This window comes from Gymnodraco acuticeps, unplaced genomic scaffold (assembly GCF_902827175.1).
Source record: "Gymnodraco acuticeps unplaced genomic scaffold, fGymAcu1.1, whole genome shotgun sequence".
Classification (NCBI taxonomy): Eukaryota; Metazoa; Chordata; class Actinopteri; order Perciformes; family Bathydraconidae; genus Gymnodraco; species Gymnodraco acuticeps.
Genome location: NW_022991403.1, coordinates 290,020 through 314,549, shown reverse-complemented (window position 1 = coordinate 314,549; position 24,530 = coordinate 290,020). Strand labels below are relative to the sequence as shown.

General features: G+C 41.8%; 1 protein-coding gene across 1 annotated transcript in view; it reads right to left on the bottom strand.

The window, feature by feature from the left end:
* Window positions 1–24,530, bottom strand: part of znrf1 (zinc and ring finger 1) — a 138,531-nt gene that overhangs the window by 46,060 nt on the left and 67,941 nt on the right. Inside the window, exon 2 of the mRNA XM_034195737.1 lies at window positions 24,413–24,508. Coding sequence (XP_034051628.1) covers window positions 24,413–24,508 — 96 coding nt within the window. The remainder of the gene's footprint in view (window positions 1–24,412; window positions 24,509–24,530) is intronic.

Below are 24,530 nucleotides of genomic sequence, written 5' to 3'. Positions count from 1 at the left end.
ATAGTTCTTCAAATCTTTAATCTTCCTCTTCTTTCAACCAATACTTTGGCTCTCAATAGCTTCAGCATACTTTCAGCTACAGAAACCATTCAAATATCAAACTAGTCAGCCTTTTCAGCTCATGATAAGAAACGTTCAACTTTTGTAATACTTTTTGAAATGTTCAGCTTTTTAAACTCTTTTTTTAACATGGAACTCAATGGGAGGAATCTTCAAATCCTCTTTTAACTCCACCGTGCGCCAAATGCTACTCCTTCCTCATACTTTCAGCTAGAGACGTCATTCCAACTTTAAAATGATCATAAGATCTTCAGCTATTCAAATCTTATTATTTTTGATATCTTTGACACTTTTTGAGATATTTAACTTAGTATAGAGCTTGGTAAAGAGGCCTTCTTCAGATTTTAACATTAGTGTGTGTTGGGCAGCTTGTTAAGGCTAGAGTTCTTTGATCTCAAAACAGAGTGGAGGACAGCTTGAAATGTGCCCAACATTATTTTTTAAACCTGCCATAATTCCCAAACCCTACACTCCTTGGACATAATTCTTCATGAAAAACGTAGGTAAACCTATACTAGGTTGAAAATAAATAAATAATTATTAAGCTAAATAATTAAACAAAATGCCTCTTGAGGGCATGAAGTGATAAAAACGTTCAACATGTCTCCATTAAGGCCTATTGTAAATACATCCTGCTCTTTCGTCACAGCAGCAGCCGCACACCTTTAGTTAATCTGCCAAAAAGGCCACATTATTGAGTACACAAAAAGCACACTTCAGACGCTCGTCAGGATCCTAAGACGCTTCACACGCTGACATTTCACTGATATCTGCTACGGTTCTTCAACAAAACGTTCAAATGTAAGAGGTTTATCTCTCATTCAGACCAATGGAAAGAATCTCCTCTCACTGATTACTGCACATCACCATGGAAACCTTTGATCTCTGGGCTAGCACAGGTGTTATGATTATTTGTTCTGAGTAGGTGCTCAGCACAGAAACAAACACTGACAGACTGGACTTTAACAGACTGTCTCAGCCTATTCTTTTCTGTCTGATGGAGACTCCATACTGACTTCAACATGTTCCACATATTGTATACATTATTGGTGACGTTTGGTGTAGTTCAAAAGTTTGCAGCTAAAATATTCTGCTGCTTTCCCAAGCCTTTTTACTTTCTTTTCTCTTCTTAATACACATTCATTCACGACTACTTACATCTGATATTTAACTCCAGCCTACTTTCAGCTGCAGAAACCATTCAACTACTACATTATTCAGCTATTTCAGGACATCAAGGCTATACATGTTGTTGTTTATACCTTTTTTAAACCTTTTCTTTTAAATATTAAGCTTCTTCACTATTTTTCCTACTCTTCCAGTTTAACATTTCACTTTCAAGTTTTCAACAAAGTTATTGCAATGTATTTGAGCTGGAACAATTTTGATTCAAATCATTTCACTTTTCTGCATTTCTCCGCTAAGTTCAGCAACACACACTGACTTGGTTTCTGTAGCTAAAAGCAGCTACAGAGACCATTCAACTAATAACATATATTCAGCTTTTTCTACATTTTCAGCTAAATTCAGCCGCAAATGTTCACAGTTTACAGCATACACACGCATTTTCTGCAGGAAATGCATTTTCTAGTTTATCTGTGTTTCCCACAGAAGTACTTGTATTGACCGACCCCTCCCATCGTTAATAACTTTGTCCTCTCTGTGGGGGCCTGAAGCCCCAAATCTTCTGAATAATAATCTAAAGATAATCATAACTTTGGATCTTTTTTGTTGTTTTGCTCTCTTTTGAAGATATATTTTGATCAAATGTAAATTCTTTGTTTTCACCAGGAAGAGGACAAGGCTGTTTTTCAGCGACATGGCGCTGCTCTCATCTGAAGAGAATGGAGGAGAGCTGAACACAGAGGGGCTGCTCTGAGATTTGCCCGCCGGGAAGCTAACACTAAACCCTGGCTAATACATTTCTCACCTGGGCTGATAAAGGTATTTCCTGTTAAAGAGCCTGTGACAGCCTCCCAACAACTGTTGTGCAATGAAATATTGGGCTACTAGTAATCTCGAACCGTCAGCTTAAAAAAGAAGGTGCGATACCGTTCCGATAAATATCAATAATTTCGAACATCGCGGGGAAATTCCTTCGACTCATTTTGAAGTTTTGGGGGAAGCCGGAAGTGACGTCAATGCGGGAACGCTTCACTGTGCGGCGAGAGAGCCAAACACGGACAAAGTGTGTTGTCATGCGTAGAAATGGTGAATTACTGAGTTTAGGCACGTTAATAACGTTTTAATGAAGTTGACTACAGTATATTCATATGTGTCAGTGCTTTCATGTCAATTCGGCGAACATAAACATAAATGATCGTGGTGAAGATGATGATTACATTAGGATTACAAATCGGTAGTGAGAGCTGTTGAATTTCCTCCCGTCGGATGTGATATAAAAACTAGGGCTGTCAAACGATTACAATTTTTAATCAGATTAATCACAGCTTAAAAATTAATTAATCATGATTAATCACCATTCGAACTATGTCCAAAATATGCCATTTATTTATGTATATTGTTGTGGGAATGGAAAGATAAATGAAAGAAGGCGGATATATCCATTTAACATAAAGTATCTATGTTTATTATAACATTTTTCTGCGTGTCAAAATGAAAGACAACCCACACACCTATCAATCATCAAACCGTGGGGTCTTAATTCATTACGTGTTGATTTCTATCAACGGGGGAGTACTTCAGAAAAGTCGACAGAGGGGGGGGAGTACGGCTAGTGGAGTACTTCGTGACCACAGAGTGTGAACGTTGTGATCAGCTGTTTTAGCGCAGTTCTCCAGTGAAGGGGGGGGGGGAGTCTCCCTACGCCGCCGGTTGGCGTAGTTTTGGCACAATTCCGTTGTACAGACCGACGTTAACAGCAGCCCTGTCTGTGCACACGGAGACCGACTCTGTCGTCCGGTGATCTAACCGCCTTCTGGAAAAGCTTCACAAGTACGTCGGTACGCAAATGCGCTTTGTGACACAAGTGACGGTACGCATTTCAGATTACGCACATAACCTGCGTACCAGTTATGTGCACCCCTGTACTACAGCAAAAGTATTGTCCGTCGGGACTTCCTGCAACAACACCACGCCGTTATCAAAGATGTTCTATTGAGAAGACGATCACTACGTGACAAAAGTTTTCAAAATCGTGGCTACTGAAATCAATCTTACTAACTGCTGTCTGTGCAATTTACTCCGCGCGAGTTGGCAGACTTTATTTTGCTACTTTAACATCATTTTCATGGTGGGGCTAAGCCATTTCTTGGTATGGGTGTAGCCTACCCCAGCCATACCCTGGCGCTGCCACTGGTGGCACGTATGGGGCGGGCCATTCTGCACATGCGTTAAATGCGTTAAATATTTTAACGCAATTAATTCAAAAAATTAATTACCGCCGTTAACGCGATAATTTTGACAGCACTAATAAAAACAAATCGATTATTTTTGTAGTTGTAAACTCAAGTGGATTAAACTACATTTATTAGTGCTTTCATGTCAATTCGGCGAACATATGATAGATTAAATGATCGTGAGAATGATGATTAAAAATCGTTTGTTTGAGCCGGTCTGCATTTTCTGATGAGAAAACAAACCGATGCTTTTTGTAGTTGTAGTACACCAACATGGATTAAACGTGTGGTTTTCTTACCACAATGTTGGGGAAATTAATGGATAAAATGCACGGATTATTATTATTATTATTATTCCCACTCCGATCGGGACACTAGGTCCACCGTTTCCCCGCAGCGAGGCTCCCCCCGTTGACAGTTTACGTGGGCTGGGCTGGGTGCAGTGGCGGGCTGGCCATTGGGACGAATCCCGATGGGCCGGTACCGAAGTAGGCCGGTCGGATAAGTCACTAGCACATCCCCCACTCCCCCCGTTGACAACTTACTAGCGGTACCGAAGTGGGCCGGTCGAGAGTCCCGGGATGATTTTTAGTCCCATTCCACCACTGGCTACATGACCGTATTATCGCCCATATTGACGCACCTAATTCCTAAACTTCTAACAGATACAACATAAACCGATCCTTCAGCCTCATATGAGCTCTCAGACACGTTCAAATGTAAACTGTCATCGCTGTCTGAGCTTGCTGCTGTGTGCGCCATCGTGCGTTTACATGCAGATGCTGGGATCCTGAACGGTGCAGCTGGAGCGCTGTGCCCGCAATGACGTCACACATCATTTGGCGGGACTTGAAGAATCCCCGAGAAGATCCAGAAAATGGTCAACATTGAAGGGCAGATTAATGGTTATCAAAGTACAAATATCCAAAATCAGTTCAGTAACGGTTTACTCAAATTGATGGGTTTGGATGATGGGGGAAACTCGTGTCACAGGCTCTTTAAGTCTTCCGGCCTTCTGCATTTTGCTCCTCTCGCTCCACTACCACAGCAGTCTGTCTACGGTGTAAGAACTAATATCAAACTGAGTGGGTGAATGTCATGTAACCAGCTATAATCCATAGCATTACAGCTGTAGTGCTAATAATCTGATATTCAGAATGAAGATATTTAATATTTAAAAAAACAAAAACATAAATGATATATCCCAGAACTAGCTTGAATCCAACAATTGGAAGGGTTAACAAGAACTGCGTAAAGCTGCAGTCACATGATAAGTGATTTCTTCTTCGCTCACTGAGAGGTTTTGAGCTGAGTTTGAAAGACATTCGAGACAGTTTGGCTTCTGTAGTTATCATGCCTGCTAGCTTGCAGCGCTACATACAGCAGAATGGTTACGCGTCCAAAACGTCAGTGGTAAACAGTGTTGGGCAAGTTACTTCCAAAATGTAATATATTACATATTACTTATTACTGTCTTTTGAAAGTAATAAGTTACACAGCGACGTGCAGTCAGGGGAGGCAGAGCCTCTCATTTCTATAATTTTCGCGTCCCAGACTCCCAGGTCCTCCGGCAGCGACCCGGAAACGGATTTCGGCGCGCCGTCTCGAAGGAAAACAAATTTCTCTAAAGGCTCGTCGAGGATCGATTATCGAGGAGGCTGTCTGGAGGAGCCGTAACCGAGGATACACTGATTTAGAGGAGAGAGGAGTGTCTCTGGAGGAGCTATAACCGAGGGTACACTGAAGTATTCTCCTGAGACGATTTCAGCCAACAGTGATGTTTAAAAGAGGCGTGACGCATGGCTGGACTTCTGTCAAACGAAGCACAGCTCTGCAAACTGTTCCCGTTGTGATTATAAGTTATTTGAGATGATCAAATGTGCATCAGACTTTCTGCCCTTTACCGTTTGTTTACTTACTAATCACATGTCCCCTGGATGTTAGGTGATGTTATAGTGAGAACAGCTGCTGAGGTCAGTGCAGAAAGCAGAACAGTGTGTATAATATATATCGCTCAATAACAAATGTAACAGGCCTACATGTCACACTTTTTTTGTAGGCTTTAGGAGATATCTACAAATAAACATTAGGGTTAGGGTTAGCGAGTGTATAGGTGTCTGTTGTAATGAATATGCCGCCAGCAAAGGGTGTTGTTGGACTAACAGTAGTGGTGTGTGTGTGTGTGTGTGTGTGTGTGTGTGTGTGTGTGTGTGTGTGTGTGTGTGTGTGTGTGTGTGTGTGTGTGTGTGTGTGTGTGTGTGTGTGTGTGTGTGTGTGTGTGTGTGTGTGTGTGTGTGTGTGTGTGTGTGTGTGTGTGTGTGTGTGTGTGTGTGTGTGTGTGTGTGAGAGAGAGTTGATGTGCCAGGCAAACAGGCAGGCCTCAGTAGCTTATCTGACATATAATTGGTCAAAAATGGTACATTCTCCGTTAGCCTACGAGCTCCCTGTTTGAGCGAAGGACTATTCCTTCTCAATGTAGCATCACATTGGATATGCGCTAAAGTTGTCCTGGATTGGAATTTTTCCGATCATTCCCCTAGGAGGAGTTTGCAAGAATGTGCTTAAAAAGCATGAAAACCGCACATTTTTCAAAATGGCCGACTTTCTGGTGGGCGGGGCTAATGGAAGGTAATTTGAAATATGTGTGCAATCATAATAGCAATATGTATACAGCGTTTCGTGAATATTGGAAAAAGTATACGCGAGTAGTTTGGAGTCATTTGGAGTAATTTGTGACATGTAAATCGTAATAAATGGTGTATTCGCTGTTAGCTTACGACCTCCACGATTGAGCTAGAAAAAATGTTCTTCTCAATTTAGCATCATATTGGATAGGGGCTGAACTTGTGCTGGATTTGAATTTTTCCGATAATTCCCCTAGGAGCAGTTTGCAAGAATGTGCTTAAAATGCATGAAAAACGCAAATTTTTCTAAATGGCCGACTTCCTGGGGGGCGGGGCTAATGGAAGGCAATTTGAAATATGTGTGCAATCATAATAGCAATATGTATACAGCGTTTCGTGAATATTGGAAAAAGTATACGCGAGTAGTTTGGAGTCATTTGGAGTAATTTGTGACATGTAAATCGTCAAAAATGGAAAGTTCTCCGTTCGCTTACGAAGTCCTCGTTTGAGCGATCGACTATTCCTTCGCAATTTAGCATCACATTGGAAATGGGCTGAACTTGTCGTGGATTGGATTTTTTCCGATCATTCCCCTAGGAGGAGTTCGCAAGAACGTGCGTAAAATGGCTGAAAACCGCACATTTTTCAAAATGGCCGACTTTCTGGGGGCGGGGCTAATGGAAGGCAATTTGAAATATGTGTGCAATCATAATAGCAATATGTATACAGCGTTTCGTGAATATCGGATTAACTATATCCGAGTAGTTTGGAGTAATTTGCGACATGTAAATCGTCAAAAATTGTGTATTCGCTGTTAGCTTACGACCTCCACGATTGAGCTATAAAAAATGTTCTTCTCAATTAAGTATCATATTGGATAGGGGCTGAACGTGTCCTGGATTGGAATTTTTCCGATCATTCCCCTAGGAGGAATTCGCACGAATGTGCTTAAAATGCATAAAAAAACGCACATTTTTCAAAATGGCCGACTTTTTGGGGGGCGGGGCTAATGGACTGTATATACAAATATGTCCGCAATTCCATGAGGAATGTCTGTGCCAAAATTCGTGAAGTTCTGAGAAACTATATGCGACTACCACACAATAGGGGGCGCTAGTGAGCAGTTGTTTTGAAAATTAAGTTATTTTTTTACATTCTTGAAAAAGACGTGGGCTGTGACGCGTGTACCAATTTTTGCGTACCGAAACACATTTTAGCTCATCGTCATAAAAAAAAAAGTACAGGCCACGCCCACATTTGTCATTCGTTGTGACACTTTAAATATAAGTCCATACTCATCCCCAGAGTATGTCTAAAAATAAAAAAAAAGATTTCGTCCATCAGTTCATGAGTTATACATTTGTCATGTTTTTGGCGCCCCCTATAGTCCAAAATGGAAATTACTTTTTGTGCTTATTCCCCAATACAGACTGAACCTTAACACCAAAATGTGTGTTTTTTTGGTACATTGTTTATGAGCCCCGCCTTTTTGCGAACACGTTTAGAGTAATGACGTCCACATTTATCGACTGAACATGCTCATTTCCTACGATAATGTGTCTGACCCTCCGGCGATACTGTATACTGAGTTTGGTGTTGAAAAACCAACATTTGAAATTTAAGTGAATATTTAACTGTTTTTAAAATGATGCTAATTAAAAAAAGAGCTTAGGGGTACAATGACATTAAATGTAGAGCAGGTCCACCCGAGTAAGTATGAAAAATTTCAGGTCATTTGGAGTTACGGTGCGACTTTGTACATCTTTCCAAAAACGGAAATGGCCATAGGTGGCGCTAGAGAGCATGTTGAACAATTTGAACAAATTGAGTCCAGAATATTGTAGTTTTCACCGATTCTGGAATCTGTGCAAAATTATACAACTTTTTCAGCGTTCTAAAGGCCTCAAAAATAGGAAACGCCAGCAGAAAAAAAATAATTCCACCAATAACAATAGGTTCCTCGCACTTCGTGCTAGGACACCGTTGGGTCCTAGCACTCCGTGCTCGGGCCCTAATAATACCACCAATAACAATAGATATCCTTGCACTTCGTGCTAGGACGCCGTTGGGTCCTAGCACTCCGTGCTCGGGCCCTAATAAAATGTCTCCACTGATCTGTGTTGTAAATGTGATTTCTGTATGATTCCAATCGCTTTTTATAGTCAAAATCAACAAATTTGCCGAGCTCCGCTACAACTACGGGTAGCGATGAGGAGTTAGGCAGGGACGAGCTCTGCCTCTCGTAAACCCGCAGTAACTGGCTGGAGCGCGGGCACTAATTTAACGCAGGGCACTTATTTTGTGAGCGCGCTCAAACCAGTTACTGTGGGGTGAGGTGAGGCACAGATGAGATCTGCCTCACCACATAATGCGTCACCCCACAGAAACTGGCTGGAAAGTGGGCCCTAAGCGCATGCCTGCACCATCTCACTGTATGTCACCAATGTAATGTTTGTAGATCCCTTTATTACATTTATCCTCGCCATCCATAGTCTCTAAATAACTTATTTCACGTATATATGATATTTAGGCTCGCTGGTCTCATCATACAACGGCAATGAAAAAAGCACCAGGGGAGGCAGCCATAACCTCTGCCGCACTGAAGGGGGGCGCAAGTGAGCCCACAGGTCCTTGTTGCTACTGTTATTCTACGCAGAGACGGTAGACACGAACAACAAGCTAGACTTTTGAAACTAGAGGAAGATAAGGAGGACTTTTACAAAAAAGTAATAGAGATTGTTTTCCAGAAGGATAGCATGGACTTCATCTTCAAGTCAAGGTAAGACCACAATTGTAATGAACATGGGATCTTACTAAGAAAGAACAATCCAATATTTAGATGTTGGGTATCCTTTTGTTGAACGGTCTGTTTAAAATGAATCGAAGCATCAGACTAAAAAAGCTTTTGAAAATAACCGAATATTTCGATTAAGGTCAAAATATAATATTTGTAAATCACCAGCCGTGAACCTCACCGCACGTCACTGAAGTTACATTACACTATTACTGTCTCTGAAATGTAATGAGTTACACTACTTTAGTTACTTTCACCAAAATAACCGCAAAAGAATGGCTAGGTATTTTAAATGCTAAAATGTAGTTTAGTGCAGATCATTATACATCCAGTGAAGGGCGATGTGGTATAGCATAACAACTGTGTAGGCCCTTAAGGCTACTAACAACTTGTATTACACGGCTTAGTTGAATACTCGATTCTTTGTTAATACAGCAGTACAGACCACTGTCAAGGACTATAATGAAGGTTGCTAAGGAGGATCAAGAAAGAGAAAGGAAAAGAGGTTAAAAGACGGAGCGCTGGACGTCAGATAAATCACCAGAAGAAGGCAGACAGGAAGTAAACACTAACAGGACACGGAATGGGCTCTGTAGTGTGTTTAGTATATGGCCGTGTCCAGGCCCGGTTCCAGAACAAAATGACTCAGGGTGCCTCTGAGGTTACAGGGGGCCCAGCAGTAGCAGGTTTACATGAGCAATGGTGGCAACAGCAATGAAAAATAGCATTGATGGTCCCCAATGAACAGATTATGGCATTTGTTATGTTTTGAAACCAAGCAAGTGAGAACATTTCAAGTGAGTTAAAAGTGCAATCCTGAAATATGTCATATAGTCCAAAGTGGACTGTGGCAAAGAAAAGCACAAAAGTTTCAAAACTGTACTGATAAAACGAATGAGAATATATTGTAAATCAATGCAAATATTATTTGAACCAGCTCATGGTTTGAAATGGCAAACATTGAAAAGCAAAAGTATTATTAAAACCATGTACTAAATCATCACCTTGGTCCCATCATATACTCTGGGAAGAGAATATTTACTGTGCTTGAAAACTGGTATCACATCATCATGTGAGGTTGACTTTGTGACCTGGAGAACATTTCAGCTGCAACATTAGCTCGTTGATAAGCTTGGGATATGAGATATTTTTGCAGCCATTCGTGGTGAAGGCATCTCTGCTATTGTATGCATTATTTTTGACCCAACATTTCTACAGGCATGGCAGAATATGGCACTATTTTCTAGGGATGTAACGATATACCGAATATCGCGGTAAATAAACGTCCCAATACCGTCGTATTTTTTTTTTTAAAAACACTTTTTTTTTTTTTTTACTTTTATTTAACCAGGTGGTCCCATTGAGATCATCGATCTCTTTTTCAAGAGATACCTGTCTAACATGGCAAGCAGCAAGTAGGTTACAACATGAACATAAAACAACAGAACACAAAAGGACATCGTATTTACAGGGCTACATTTACACACCTAGAGTCAGGGGGCAGTGTTATGCTGTGTGTGCATGCACCTCGCGGGAGCGTAAAGCAAAACCTCCCAGACATGTGTTGATCTGTACGGCAAAGTACGGTTTGGAAACTATATCATTTCCTTTTGGAGGGCATGCATAACACGGCATAACACCAGAGCCTCGCTGCGGGGAAACGTTGGCGCTGTTCCGAGTTTGTTCTAATCTGTCAAAATGACAGACTGCTTTCAGATTTTTCCGTCATTGATAAATAAAATATTCGGTTAACGCGACCACTGCTGTCCCAGCAACATCAGTACCAAGCGAGAGAGTTTTTTCCAGAGCAGGGGATATTGTAAATGCCCAAACATCCCAGCTTATAAATACCTTGAAATGTGGACATTCTCATATTCCTAAAAACCTGTCTGATGATGCTGAGTGAGTGACTAGTGCGTTTGAGTTGAGTTACTTGAAAAACTAAAGTGAAACTTGATTTATTTTATTGCAGGGTCTGATTATGAAATGTCCTTGTTTATTTGTGAGATGCAGTGGCACAAAGAAAATGCCTACTTTGTTTGGTACTAGTAGGTACAAAAACACTGGTTTTCTTGTTCCAGTCTGTCACTTTGTTTTTGACACTTTAAAATACTGCTATCCTACTAAAATGCTGTACAAATCAGATTTATTATGTAATAAAGAAACATTTTTTTAAAATGTATTTTCTTTATTATTCAATATCGCGATACATACCGTACCGTGGACTTGTTATCGCGATATTATCGTACCGTGAGTTTTTGGTATCGTTACATCCCTATTATTTTCACATGCATATTCTAGCCATTGTCTATTTTTATACCACGAGCTGCTAAATGACCGGCTTACCCCACTGTACAGGCGGGTACTTGTTTAGATATACCTGGGCAGGCTCTGTTTTGCCGTGGTATCCAGGCACCTGCGGGCTGCAGAGGGGCGGCGTAGTTTAGGCGACGAAGACTGCTGCTCCGGGGGCGAGGGCGGCGAGTCAGCCGGGAGTAAGCTCGTGTCCACAACGGAGGGTCACGTGATGTTCCCATCTGGCCTGTTGCTACTGTCTGCAGTAGATGCAGTGTTGCTGGTGTTTAGTGATGGTTGCTTTAACCATGTTCGTATAAATGATTATCCACAGATGTGTGTCACTGCTGTGGAAGCACTTTGGAAATGATGCACGCGCAGCGGAGCAGGTCACGCGCACCTGACACAATTTGTTGTTAGTATTTTTCGCTCCGTTCTCTTTTTTGAATAGAGGGTGCATAGCATTCAACTGCCCCGAAGATCCCGACGCGAAGTCTGAAGGGTAAACACCAGGTTTACTAATCTACCCGCACAATTAGTCTCCGGTGTCGGAATGTCTCGCTATGTTAGTACATTCTTAAAAAACAAAACACCATTCAATTTCGGGTTAAAATGTGTTGTAACTGCGTTACTGGGCATTGTAACGGGTAATATATTACCCACATTTCATTAGTAATGCGTTATATTACTTCGTTACAGCAAAAAGCAATATATTACTGTAACTCCGTTACTTTTGTAACGCGTTACAACCAACACTGGTGGTAAACATGGTCAAAGTTGAGATAATTTGAATTCTGAGCACGATGCACGATGCTAAGGGGAGAGCTTCCGCAGAGTCGGACCGTTTTACCACGTATCATGTGAATGCAGCTTATGTGATAATTGATAAACAAAAAAAAGTTCTTTATACACTCGTATTTCCCATCTCATGCATGTTTTAAGTCTTTGTGCAGCTGACACAATGACAAAAGGGTTCGGGTAAACTTCTAAACAGTCTGTGTCGTCTTTCAAAACTCTGATTAGATTCCTGCTTCCATTGTACAGTTAATGTGTGACGCGTCAACCTTGCAGAGAGATATGCTGATGTGCGACAGGTGATTGACAATAGACCCCTGAGCATGCTGGGAAACAAGATAAGCTGCAGCTCGGCCCGTTGTGGTTCTCAAACACCAAAGAGAGAGGGAGGCAGAGAGAAATTACAGAGAGATTACACGGCAGGAACAGAGCTGACAGACGGACGGACTCACGGAGGAGAGGGGGGGCGGGGCAACCAGGGAGTCATTTGCTGGAAATAAAGAGTGACAGCACAGACAGAGCTGTAGAAAAAAAGAGAGGAATTATGGGAGTCTTTCTCCTTTTACCCTCTCTCCTCTCATCCGTTATCAGCCATCAGGGTACTCCATCACTCCGGATCCCATCTTCCCTGAAGACACTTTCACTCTCCTCGCTCTGTCTGTCACTCACTCTTCCGCCACTGTCTGAATCCAGCTGCAGGCTTCAGAAGTAAATTACATAAAATAAACTGAAACCTTGACTTTAATTAAATATATTACGTCAACAGATTTCACAAAACTGTATTAGGTTAGTGGAAAGCAATAATATTAATTTTAAATAAAATGAATAGGTTAAACTTAATATGATTGCTTTCCACTAACCTAATACAGTTATTTGAAATGTGTTCAAATAATACATCTAATTGAAGTCAACGTTTCAGTTTTTTCAGTGAATGCTTTTTATTGCGTTGGACTTACGGGCCAAGTTGATTCCTGTTTGCGGAGATGTTAAATTACACAAACACACACACACACACACACACACACACACACACACACACACACACACACACACACACACACACACACACACACACACACACACACACACACACACACACACACACACTTCTACAAGGTGACCTTCAGGCTCCAGAGCAGACGTACATGTGCACAAAGCTGAGTCAAACTAGTGACTGTCAATCACAGAGTTGCTGGGGGCGACAAACATGCATGGATGTGTCAATCATGTGTCTCCAGGCAACCAGGACTTGTAGTCCATTCCCTAATTAAAACAGCAGCCTGCTCAAGGAAACATACTGTAGAGAGGAAGTTGTGTCTGCAGCAGCGTTATTGATTCTTTCTGCACATTTCTAGCCCTAAGTATTAGGGCTGAACGATATACCTTGTCATGGCGATAACCGCGATATGCGCATGCGCGATATTCACACCGCAGGGACGTGCGGTTTTATTCATTTTTTTTTATGCTAACGCACTTTAGCACAGAATTCAAAATAAAGATACCCTTATTACTTATCGAAAGTGCACATACAATATATCAGATTAAAGCTGAGACTCCACAGATTATTTAAGTATAGTATCTAAGCGATCCGATCTCGCGACAGGGGAAGCAAACACAGACATCACAACACGTACCTTTTACGGAGCTTTTACGGGAGATCGTCTCACCGTAGCTGTCAATCTGATCAAAAGACGTGTTCAATGGCATTAAAACGAGAAAAAACGTGGCTGAATCGGTTGATCCATAGGTTAATAATGTATCTGTGGCTTTGAAGAAATTGTTTATAATTCATAATTCAATTTTTCTGTAAAAATCGGAGCACAAAAGTTAGCTGCTAATGGTAGCCACCAGAGTGTATGCAGCTTCCGGTTTTGGCTACGCGTCACTCTCACTCCTTATTTGGTAATGTGTGTGTGTGTGTGTGTGTGTTAGACTGCCGCATAGCCAAGACCGGAAGCAGCAGCCACTCTGGTGACTACCATTAGCAGCTAACTTTTGCTCTGCGATTTTTACATAAAAATTGAATTATGGATTATAAATGAAATAATTTTTGTATACAGAGATGTTAAAAACCTATGGATTAACCGATTCAGCCGCGTGTTTTCTCGTTTTAATGCCATTGAACACGTCTTTTGATCAGATTGACAGCTACGGTGAGACGATCTCCCTAGAAGCTCCGTAAAGGTACGTGTTGTGATGTCTGTGTTAGCTTCCCCTGTCGCGAGTTCGGATGACTCAGTGATGATACTATATACCTAAATAATCTGTGGAACCTCAGCTTTAATCGGATATCTTGTATGTGCAGCTACGATAAATAATAAGGGTACTTTTATCTTGAGTTCTGTGCCAAAGTCCGTTAGCATTTTTCGCTCAGGGGTCATTTAGATGCTTCTTATGAGACTTGTGTTTTGTTTTGGTAAAAATGGTTTGTATTGTCAGTTAGCTGAGATTATTTCCGTTAATCTGGTATAACACATTAATAGGTTCTTAAATATTAAGATCCCCTGAGACCAGGCCCGGTTCCAGAACAAAATGACTCAGGGTGCATCTGAGATTAGAGAGGGTGCAGTGGTAAAGTGCTATTTTGTGGGGAGTGGACCTAACACCCTCTAGGGGGGTCCTCACCTCCTCTAGGAGGGTCCTCACCTCCTCTGGGGGGGTCCGGGGGCATGCTCCCCCGAGAAGATTGTTTTTAAAATATTGAAGTTAACAGCATCAATCTGGTGCACTTTGAGAGCAAAATGAAGAGATCTATGGATCTATGAGCTCTTTGCTTGATTCATGCCTTGCCAGTCCCTTATCACATAGCCTATAAGGGCATGGCGCCAGTTGTTGTAGCCAGTTGTGATGAAGGCATCTGACTTACTTGAACCGAAATGTCTACATGCATAGCAGAATATGGCATCTTTTTTACATGAATATTCCAGCCAATCTCTGTTTTGAAACAATGAGCTGCAAAATGAGCGCTCATTTTGCAGTTTACAGCCTGTACAGGCGAGTTGGGTACTTTTTTAAATATACCTGGGAAGGCTCTGTTTTGCACAGATCCTCTGGCACTTGCGGGCCGCTGAGGGGTGGCGGTGTTTGGGGCAACGAAGACGGCTGCTCCGCCTCCGTGGGCGAGGCGGGCGAAGCCGGCGAGTCAGACGGGAGGACGTTAGTGTCCACGACAGTGGCCGCGGGTAATGTAATGTCCCTATGATCTGAACTGTTATTACCTGCAGTAGATGCAGTGTTACTGCTGGCGATTAGGGCTGGTTGTTTTAATCGTTTTCTGATGTCCATCACTGACTGCTGTGTAAGCACCTTCCAGATGACGAACGTGCAGCGGCACAGGTCACGCACGTTCTGACATTATAACGTTCCTTACCATTTAAATTGACCAAATAAATGCAGCAGAAATTTGTATTTAACCACAATTACAATTTATTTTATTTCAACTACATTTTTCTTATTATTATTACTACTATTATTATTATAATATATGTCATATTTTTTACTTTAATTTTTATTTTTTTACTTTTATTTTTTCAAATGAGGGTGCATAACGACTCAACTGAGGGTGCAATGCACCCTTATGCACCCCCGTAGAACCAGGCCTGCCTGAGACACAGTGTCGTGAAAAAAAAAGTAAAGTACCCGCCGGGACCTTGGGGCTTAACAGGTTAAAAAAACGCAATATATATCGCAGGGGAACAAAAAACCGCAATGTCAGTTTTTTTCAATATCGTGCAGCCCTACTAAGTATCACTTTGGACACAGAGTGACCATAAACATGCATCATGTTTGTCACTCAGCACACTGACATCGTCCCTCCTGGTCATTTTAGTGGTATGATCTGTTAGCTTTAAAGGGTGGCTTTTGGATATCATTTGTATACTTGAGCAAAGCAGGCAACATTGCTTACCATTCCCCAGTGTGTTGGTATTCTGCAGTATGTTGTCCAATCAATATGTTTTGGTTATAGACTGAAGGTCAGATATGACCTTAGGGTTAGTTGGAGCACTGGACTAATATTAGGGGATGGGAAACACATTGGTGTTATCACATAAAATGTCATCTATACATGGTTGAAAATAGCTTGTGTCCATAATGGGCAGCATTAACATGACAGCTAAGGTCAGAAGATATTTATTTAATAGCTGGTCTTATGTCTGTGACCCCTCCTGTAGTTAATTGATAAGCCTTGAAACATGCACTTGTCAAGGTTCCTATCACCAAAAAGTACAATTTCCGTCTAAACTAAAGCTAAATTTACAGGACTATAATTCAGTATTTCTTTAGGTAAATAATTGTCTGACTATTTGGTGATGTAGGACAGCCACCTGGTTCATATCTCAGCAGATCTGAAGAGGAAAAGAGTGATCATTCTCAAGTTATGGGCTTTCTTGTCACCTTTCCCATATTCTGCCTGGTCTAATTTGGCTCTTTTTCAGGGATTGGGGTAGTTCTAAAGAACAACCCAAAAAACATTTTTCCCCCCAAAATAACATTTGACAACAATCAATTTCATTAATGGGAGACCCTAAAGATAAGAAAAATCATTGTTGTGTTTTGTTCTACCTCGGGTAGGGGTATCTCGAAAACTAAAGCCTTTGTTAAGCGGAGGCGTGTGGCACAGTGGATAGAGCGTTGGTGTTCGGATCAAGGGAGCACAGGTTCAAACCCCACTGCAGTCAGCATGTCGTTGTGTCCCTGAGACACTTCACCCCAAATTGCTCCAGGGGGATTGCCCACAGTATTGAGTATGGAAGTCGCTTTGGATAAAAGCGTCTAACAAGTGACATGTAATGTAATGTTGAGGACTTGCTGCTAGACTATAAAGGACAGGTTCATATTTTTCAACTTGAAACAGCACTCATATGCCCAACATTATTTTGTCAATGTAATTATTTAAACCTGTCCATATTGGCTGTGAGAAGTTCTATTCTTAATGTAATTCAGACATCAGAGCATAAGGAAAATATCCACTTAAAAAATACATTCTGAGCGGAGGATACACACTACAAAAAGTGTGTAGTTTATTAGTACAGCAGAACATATTATAGTATGCATGCAGCTGGTTGCAGGCGCTCCTGCTACAAAAGATTTGTACTATGTTCAAGCTCTTACCAGTTATTTTTCTATCAGTAACTACTAACAGTATCTTATTAAGCTGTGCCCTCTCTAAACGTTATATATAGAAGGATTTGGTTTGTTATTTCTCCATTGAGTTGCTGCATAACAGTTGTTAGCAGTAACCCCATGGCTGCACTGTTTACACCAGGAACAGCTGATCCGCTAAAGCAGGCTAGCATGGTAGTCAGAACAACGGCTATCCCCACTGAAATCTGGAGAAGGACTCGGAGGATGCAAAGTAAACAGAAGAGACATAGGAGGAGAGCTCGGTCTAGATTTATGGAGAATATTTGATATTTGTCTCCCCCCTCTCATCATGGCATGGGCAATGTAAGATCACTGGCTAATGAATGGAAGATCTGAGGGCTTAAACTAGGAAGCAGACAGATTATCAAGAGTGTAGTTTAATGTGCTTCAGTGAAACAGGGCTGCATCTGAGAACAACGTTTCCTTTGATGACTTCCAGACCTTTTGGGCTGACCATGAGCCTCTGTCTTCAACATGACTTCACCATGAGCCTGAACGTTATTCTTAACATAAGCTCCCAACTGTTACTGTGTTAGTGTGAAGATAACACGTCACAGAAAAGGTACATCAGTTGATTGCTGGTGTTAAGCCACAGATAATGGTCAATTATGTCCTTAGTCCGCTACAGTATAGATTTACTATGTACCTTACAAGTGATGAAAACTTGGACATAATATTACCTTAAAAGTATTGTAAGCACACCAGTGATCCAATAATCTACCAGGCACACAGGGATTTTGGCATCTCATTGTTCATTAGTTGATTGGACAAATTCCCAAATATGTATAGCATTCTTAAAGGATTGGCAGGTGTTTTTCCCAGAAAACATGAAATATACCAAAGAGTAATAGTTCAGTGGTCCCGGAGTGGTGGCAGTGTAACAGGGCAGAGGAGAGAGGGCAGTGTGCAGAGACAGTGAGGGATGAGCGGACACACACAGCTCTGCAGACGATCAATAAAGCAAAATAAAAGAGCCTGACGTGCCTGGTGACACAGCTGTGTCACGTGGAGACGAGAGAGAACACGCTGAGCATCGATCTTCAAGGTTAACGCTGGTAAACTCTGTCTGTATGACCAAACTGTGCATGAGCCATTCAAATGTTCTATTCTAAACCCCTGAACTCAGACATATTGTTAGTTCATCAAACTTTTTCTTGATTTCTTGATTTTCTTATTAAAGAGAACTATGCAGCAGTTTGAAGCAGATGTCTTGAAAGTCCTTACACCAATGTATGATTTCAATCTGCTGTTGCATCAAAATGATGTCAACAGCTAATCTCTTGTTAACGCACCCCAGAAATGGGATATGCGATGCTTCCTCTGTCTACACCAGGGGTGGGCAAACTTTTTGGCTCGGGGGCCACTATGAGTTTTCAAATTTAACAGACGTAGTAGATCGGTGAAAAAATATGTAGCTGTCCACTCCTCATTAAACACTCGGCACTCATTGTCGACTTTTCTTTGGTCCACTCATTGTTACAGATGCAGGTTCAAAGGTTCATTATGTTGAATTAGGTGAGTTATTGCGTCATCGTTTGCGTCATAACGTAACCGTTTACGTGCCTTATTATGACCCACACGGTGTTTTACGTCGCTGATTTTCTCCGCAACACCACTCACAACAACATCAATAGAGGACTGCGTCGGGTAATCATACGAAGCCAGATTCAATTGAAAAAGTACTTCTCCAACCTGATACCTTTCTCCAGTGCCGTGGTGCATTGTTTATTAATGTGGTTCAGCGGCATTACCGCTGCTCGTCCACCGGAGTTTATTCTACTGTTAACTCACGGCAGCGGCCGCTGTAAAGTATTCACTGTCCGACTGCCACACAAGCAGCTGATAAATATTCCCCATCAGTGAATGTGTTTCAGTATGAATTGACGCTGTTTGGCATCACAACGCGGTTATGAAAGTTTATCTGGCATTCAACAGGTGACGTTAGCATAGCAACCGAATATGGGCTCAGAACAGTCTCATAATACACACATGCACACAGAAGGATTCACACTTGTATTTCCGGATCCACACTTGTGTTTTTCAATGCACACACAAATGTGTTCCGTTTCATATACATGTAAATAAAATACAAATACAGAAAAAAGTTTTACATATGTATTTTTGATCCACACATATTTGTTTTCCGTTTAAAACCGCTGCACCTGCAAACACAAACCGCTTTCTGTGCACGGATCGCTGTGCATTCGTGTGTGGGTTTTTTGAGACTCCCCTGACGGTCAGCCGATTCGTACTTGTAATTTTTTCTATCTATAGCCAATCAGATGTCTCCTCAATTCTAAGCCAATCACATGAGTGCGCCCCCACGAGGGTAGATTTCTTGCGTTCATGATGTAGCGCTTCATATACGCATTTTGCGCAGTCCGGAGCTGACAGCTCCATGGAGCCTGCCTGCAGGCGCTAATGTCAGGACACCTCCACTCTCAGTACAGCGCCACTTTCCGAACAGGAAATGCACGCAAATACAATCTTTTATATTATTAAGGTACAGCGCCACTTTCCGAACCATTGATGAATGCTTGTGTACACAAAAACGGCAGGCAAAACCGTTTTAAATGTGTGTTTCCTGTATGGCAAATACAGCTGTTTTATTTATGTCTGTATGAAGTTGTTGTGAGTGTGGAGGGAGCAGCTACAGGTTAGCTTAGCCTAATCGATCAGTGCACTACGAAGCCAGTGCTAGACAGTGAACTGTCAACGGGGGGAGCCCCGCCGGTCATTATCGGCCGATATTCACTCTTAATAGTTTGATCGGTTCTCTCTATAAAGGCCGATCAGGAGAGCTGGATCTGATCAATATGGACATAATCGCAAGTGAAGTATAACCGGACGGGAGAGAGAGATCAGATCAGCTGCTGAGTCTGACAGAGACACGCAGCTCTCCATAATCACCTGAAGCTCCGCTCTCTGTTTAGCGAGCTAACCGGACTGCGCGTATATGAAGTGTCATGAACGCAATAAATCATACCCTCGTGGGGGGGCGCTCATGTGATTGGCTTAGAATGAAGGAGACATCTGATTGGCTATAGATAGAAACAATTACAAGTACGAATCGGGTGAGCGTCAGGGGAGTCTCAAAAAACCCACACACGAATGCACAGCGATCCGTGCACAGAAAGCGGTTTGTGTTTGCCCGGTTCAGAGGTTTTAAACGGAAAACAAATATGTGAGGATCAAAAATACATATGTAAAACTTTTTCTGTATTTGTATTTTATTTACATATATGAAACGGAACACATTTGTGTGTGCATTGAAAAACACAAGTGTGGATCCGGAAATACAAGTGTGAATCCTTCTGTGTGCATGTGTGTATTATGAGACTGTTCTGAGCCCATAACCGAAGCTAATCAGGCTATCTCGTATCATATTGTGGCATAAACCGTTTTCTACACAAAATAAATAGAATCACACTAAGCCTGGTTAGTGTTGCCTGACTTTATATAAGTGTTTTTAATAAGTCTGTGGTCGTGTTCTAGTCACTTTGCTCAGCGCTACTGATTGTTACAACTTGTATTTCGCTGTACTCGCCATGAACTGTTATTGCTCAGGCTAATCTCGACCCCCTCCAATGTAAGCGTGACGTATTTGGTTCTTAGATCTTGCCGGGTTGCTGACTCCAGCAAAGGTCAATTGTGTCTAGAGTGCGCCATCTAGTGGGATCAACTGAAATGCCAGGTATTGCAGGAAAAAGGCAAAATGAATGCGGTCTTTACTATCATTTGGACAATTTTGTACCAATATTCGGCGGGCCGGATTAAAAAGCCCAACGGGCCGTATATGGCCCGCAGGCCTTAGTTTGCCCATGCCTGGTCTACACTGTAGTCACCATGCTATGCACTGTTGGCTTAAAGCACAATTAAACCTGTTATTTAAAAGTAAACACAGCCATAACGGCCTCAGAAGGGACCGGGAACATCGATAAATGTATAAAGAGAACTGGATACAGGGTTGGGGCCCAGTTGAAAGTTGATCAGTGGCGCATGAAGCCAAATTGACCTGACTTTTAAGAACACAAATCTTCCAGGGATCCTCCGCATCCAATTGCACTGCATTTTCCTTACGCCCCACCTCCAATCCATGAGGGCAGCAAAATGACGTCACAGACTGACACTGAAGTTGTACCGTTTGGCCATTACAAACATTTGTTTTGACGCACGGCGCACTTCCTGGAGCAGCTTCCACTGTGTATTGTATTTTCATGAAGGAATGTGTAAAGTTGTGTAACCTCATTCCCTAAATGTTTGTGATTTTCTCCATTTCCTGCCATTATATTTATCATGGTTTAGAATGACTAGCTTGGCAACATGCATCAGTCTTTGCACCCTCCAACCTTGTCGTGAATATTAATCAGCTGAGCAGCAGGGTCAGGAGACTTTTCACAGTAATTGTTACTCTCAACATCTTACTTTGGCGCCGCCCTGAGTGGCTGCCTGTACTGAGCAGCTGCCTGTACTGAGCAGCTCTTCCTTTGTTTCTAGCTTTTCTAGCCTCTCTTCTTTTCCCCCACTACTCTTACGTTTTAGTGGATTTAATTTAACTGTAAATGTTGGGACACTGTTCTCAACTTGTATATATTATTAGTAGGATTTGTATCTGTTTTTTTTATCACATTTCCAATGGATTCAAACGGCAGGACAATCACCTACTCAGGAGAAGCGCTCCTCTCCCTCCGGGGGCCGAGTTTCAGCGCCACCAAGGGATGTACCAGCTGTTATACGCAGACACATACGGGGGACACGAGCACCCCAGCACGTGCACTCCGCTCTGCATCAGCCAAACGGATCGCTGCACCCGCACTGCGAGGGGGACCCAAGTTCCCATCAGCAAAAACACGTGGGTTTGCTATCCTGGCTCCAAAATGGTGGAATGAGCTCCCCATTGACATCAGGAGAGGAGATAGCTTGCACATCTTCCGGCGCAGACTGAAAACTCATCTCTTTCGACTCCACTTCGAGCGATATAATTACTGACAAAGCACTTATATACTAATAAAGGACTGGCTTATCTAAAGCCAGTTGAGTAGCACTTGAAATGTTTTAGCTCTATGAAACCTGATTTTTTTTTAAATATTGAAGTTAAAAGCATCAATCTGGTGCACTTTGAGAGCAACATTAAGAGATCTATGGATACATCTCTCAACACCAGTGGTCGCGTTAACCGAATATTTTCCGTCTATGACGGATTTTCTTTTTAAATGACGGAAAAATATGAAACCAACGTTTCCCCGCAGCGAGATGCCGTGTTATGCATGCCCGTCAAAAAGGAAATTATATAGTTTCCAAACCGTACTTTGCTGTACAAATCAGTGAAATGTCTGGGAGCTTTATGCTGGGGCGCGCTCCCACAAGGTGCATGCATATCTCGGTGGGCATGCACAACACGGCATAACACCGGCGCTAACAGTCAGGGCCGTTTCTAGCTTTTTGGGGGCCCTATGCAAGATGCTGTTTGGGGGCCCTAGTTTTGACAGTTTTTTTAACTACAATAGGGGGGATTCCGAAGCCTTTAAGATGATCTGTGGAGATGCATCAATCTGTTACACTTTAATAGGAAACAGGCTAATTTCACGAAAACCAAGCAATTGAAAATGACAAAAAATGATATTAAAAAGGTAAACAATAAGGCTGCTCTATGTCAATAAATGCAAGAGGTGCAGCATTTTCTCAACAATGTTTAATTTACATTTTTCATCTTCCTCAGACGTCACTGGCTGTCAGCCAGTGATGATTTGGACTTTATTACCCCAAAAACCCAAGCCACAGCTTTGCTATCATTGCAGTTTAGTCGTGTTTATATCCTACATTGGATTTGTAAGCATATAATGCTTCACCGAACACACAGTGGCGACTGGTCATTAGGGGCACAGCCCCACCTAGTGTCAGCAGAAAGTATTACAAATAATGATTACAAAAAAATGCAAAAAATAAATAACAAAATATATAAAATATATTTTAAGATCATGTTTAATCATCTGATTCGTCTGTACATTGCTGTTTTAGTCTGTGTTCTTCTAATTAGTGTCTACACTCTACAGTGTGTGCCTATTGAGCTGTTTAGAGCCATGTGGGACAAAACCCGATCATGCCCCTCCCTCTCACTGTCTAAGTGAACGGTGACTATAAAAACTACACTGCGCATGCTCAGAGTATTTTCCTATTTAATGTGTGTGGCAAAAAAATAATGACCATAGGGGCATAGAGCTGCCATCCCCACCATACGTCATTTCACATCATTCAGAGCTGATTGGCTGTAAGTACGTGTGCCGCGAAAAGTGTGGTGTGTGAAGAGGAGGAGAGAGACGCGTCCAAAAACCAGGAAGTAAGCTGCGCATGGCTTCCCTCCACAAAAAAGCAATGAGATTTCTCCATGGGATTTTAGAAAATAGCTCAAAATAATTTGAGCAAGCTGTTCTTCCTGAGGAGGCTCAGGTCCTTCAACGTGTGCACGAGGCTGCTGCAGATGTTCCACCAGTCTGTGGTGCCCAGTGTGCTCTTCTTTGCCGTGGTGTGCTGGGGTGGAAACATAAACACTAGGGACACTGGCAGGCTGAACAAGCTTCTGAGGAAGGCTAGCTCTGTAGTGGGAGTACAACTGGACAATCTGGAGGAGGTGGCAGAGGGGAGGACGAGGAGGAAGCTTGACAGCATCCTAGACAACCCCTCCCACCCACTTCATGCAGAGCTAGTGAAGATGAGGAGTACGTTCAGCCACAGACTCATCCCTCCACAACAACGCACCAAGCGCCTCGGACAGTCCTTTGTGCCTGTAGCCATCAGGCTGCACAACAAGGGGTCAATAATGTAAAAAAAAAAAGAAATTTTAAAATCACTGGACATAAATATACACTGTTTCCACAACCCATGTTAATATATTAGTAGTAGACCAAATATGTAGATAGATATGTCACTATATGTACAGATGTCCATTTTCACTTGTCACTTTAACTCATTTCGTACTTCATAATTTAGATGACCAAATATGTATATATGCTGACAGTTATTTTATTCATCTCCTATTTCATAGTCTTTTATTATTATTATCATTTTAATTTTTTTCTTGGTTTAATTTTTTATTTTATTAATCTTTGTGAATCTGTGCTGTCCTGTTTTTCCCTGTTACTGCTTGTACAACTGAATTTCCCCATGGGGATTAATAAAGGTCCATCTTATCTTATCTTATCTTACTATTGTGAATAAATACGTAAAAAGTCAAAACTAAGGGGTTTATCACTTGATTACTTCTAAGAATTTCCTGTGCACCGGTTGTAGCTTTTGTCATGTAAAGAAAAGGAACCTCAGAAAAAGACATTGGCATTTCTTACCATTGTAGGAGAGGCGGGGCTTGCTTAGACACATGATGAAGTGAACTTCCATTTCATTGGACGCCACAGACTTGGAGCAGACAGGACACTTGAATCCTAAGAAGAACAGAAGAGCAGA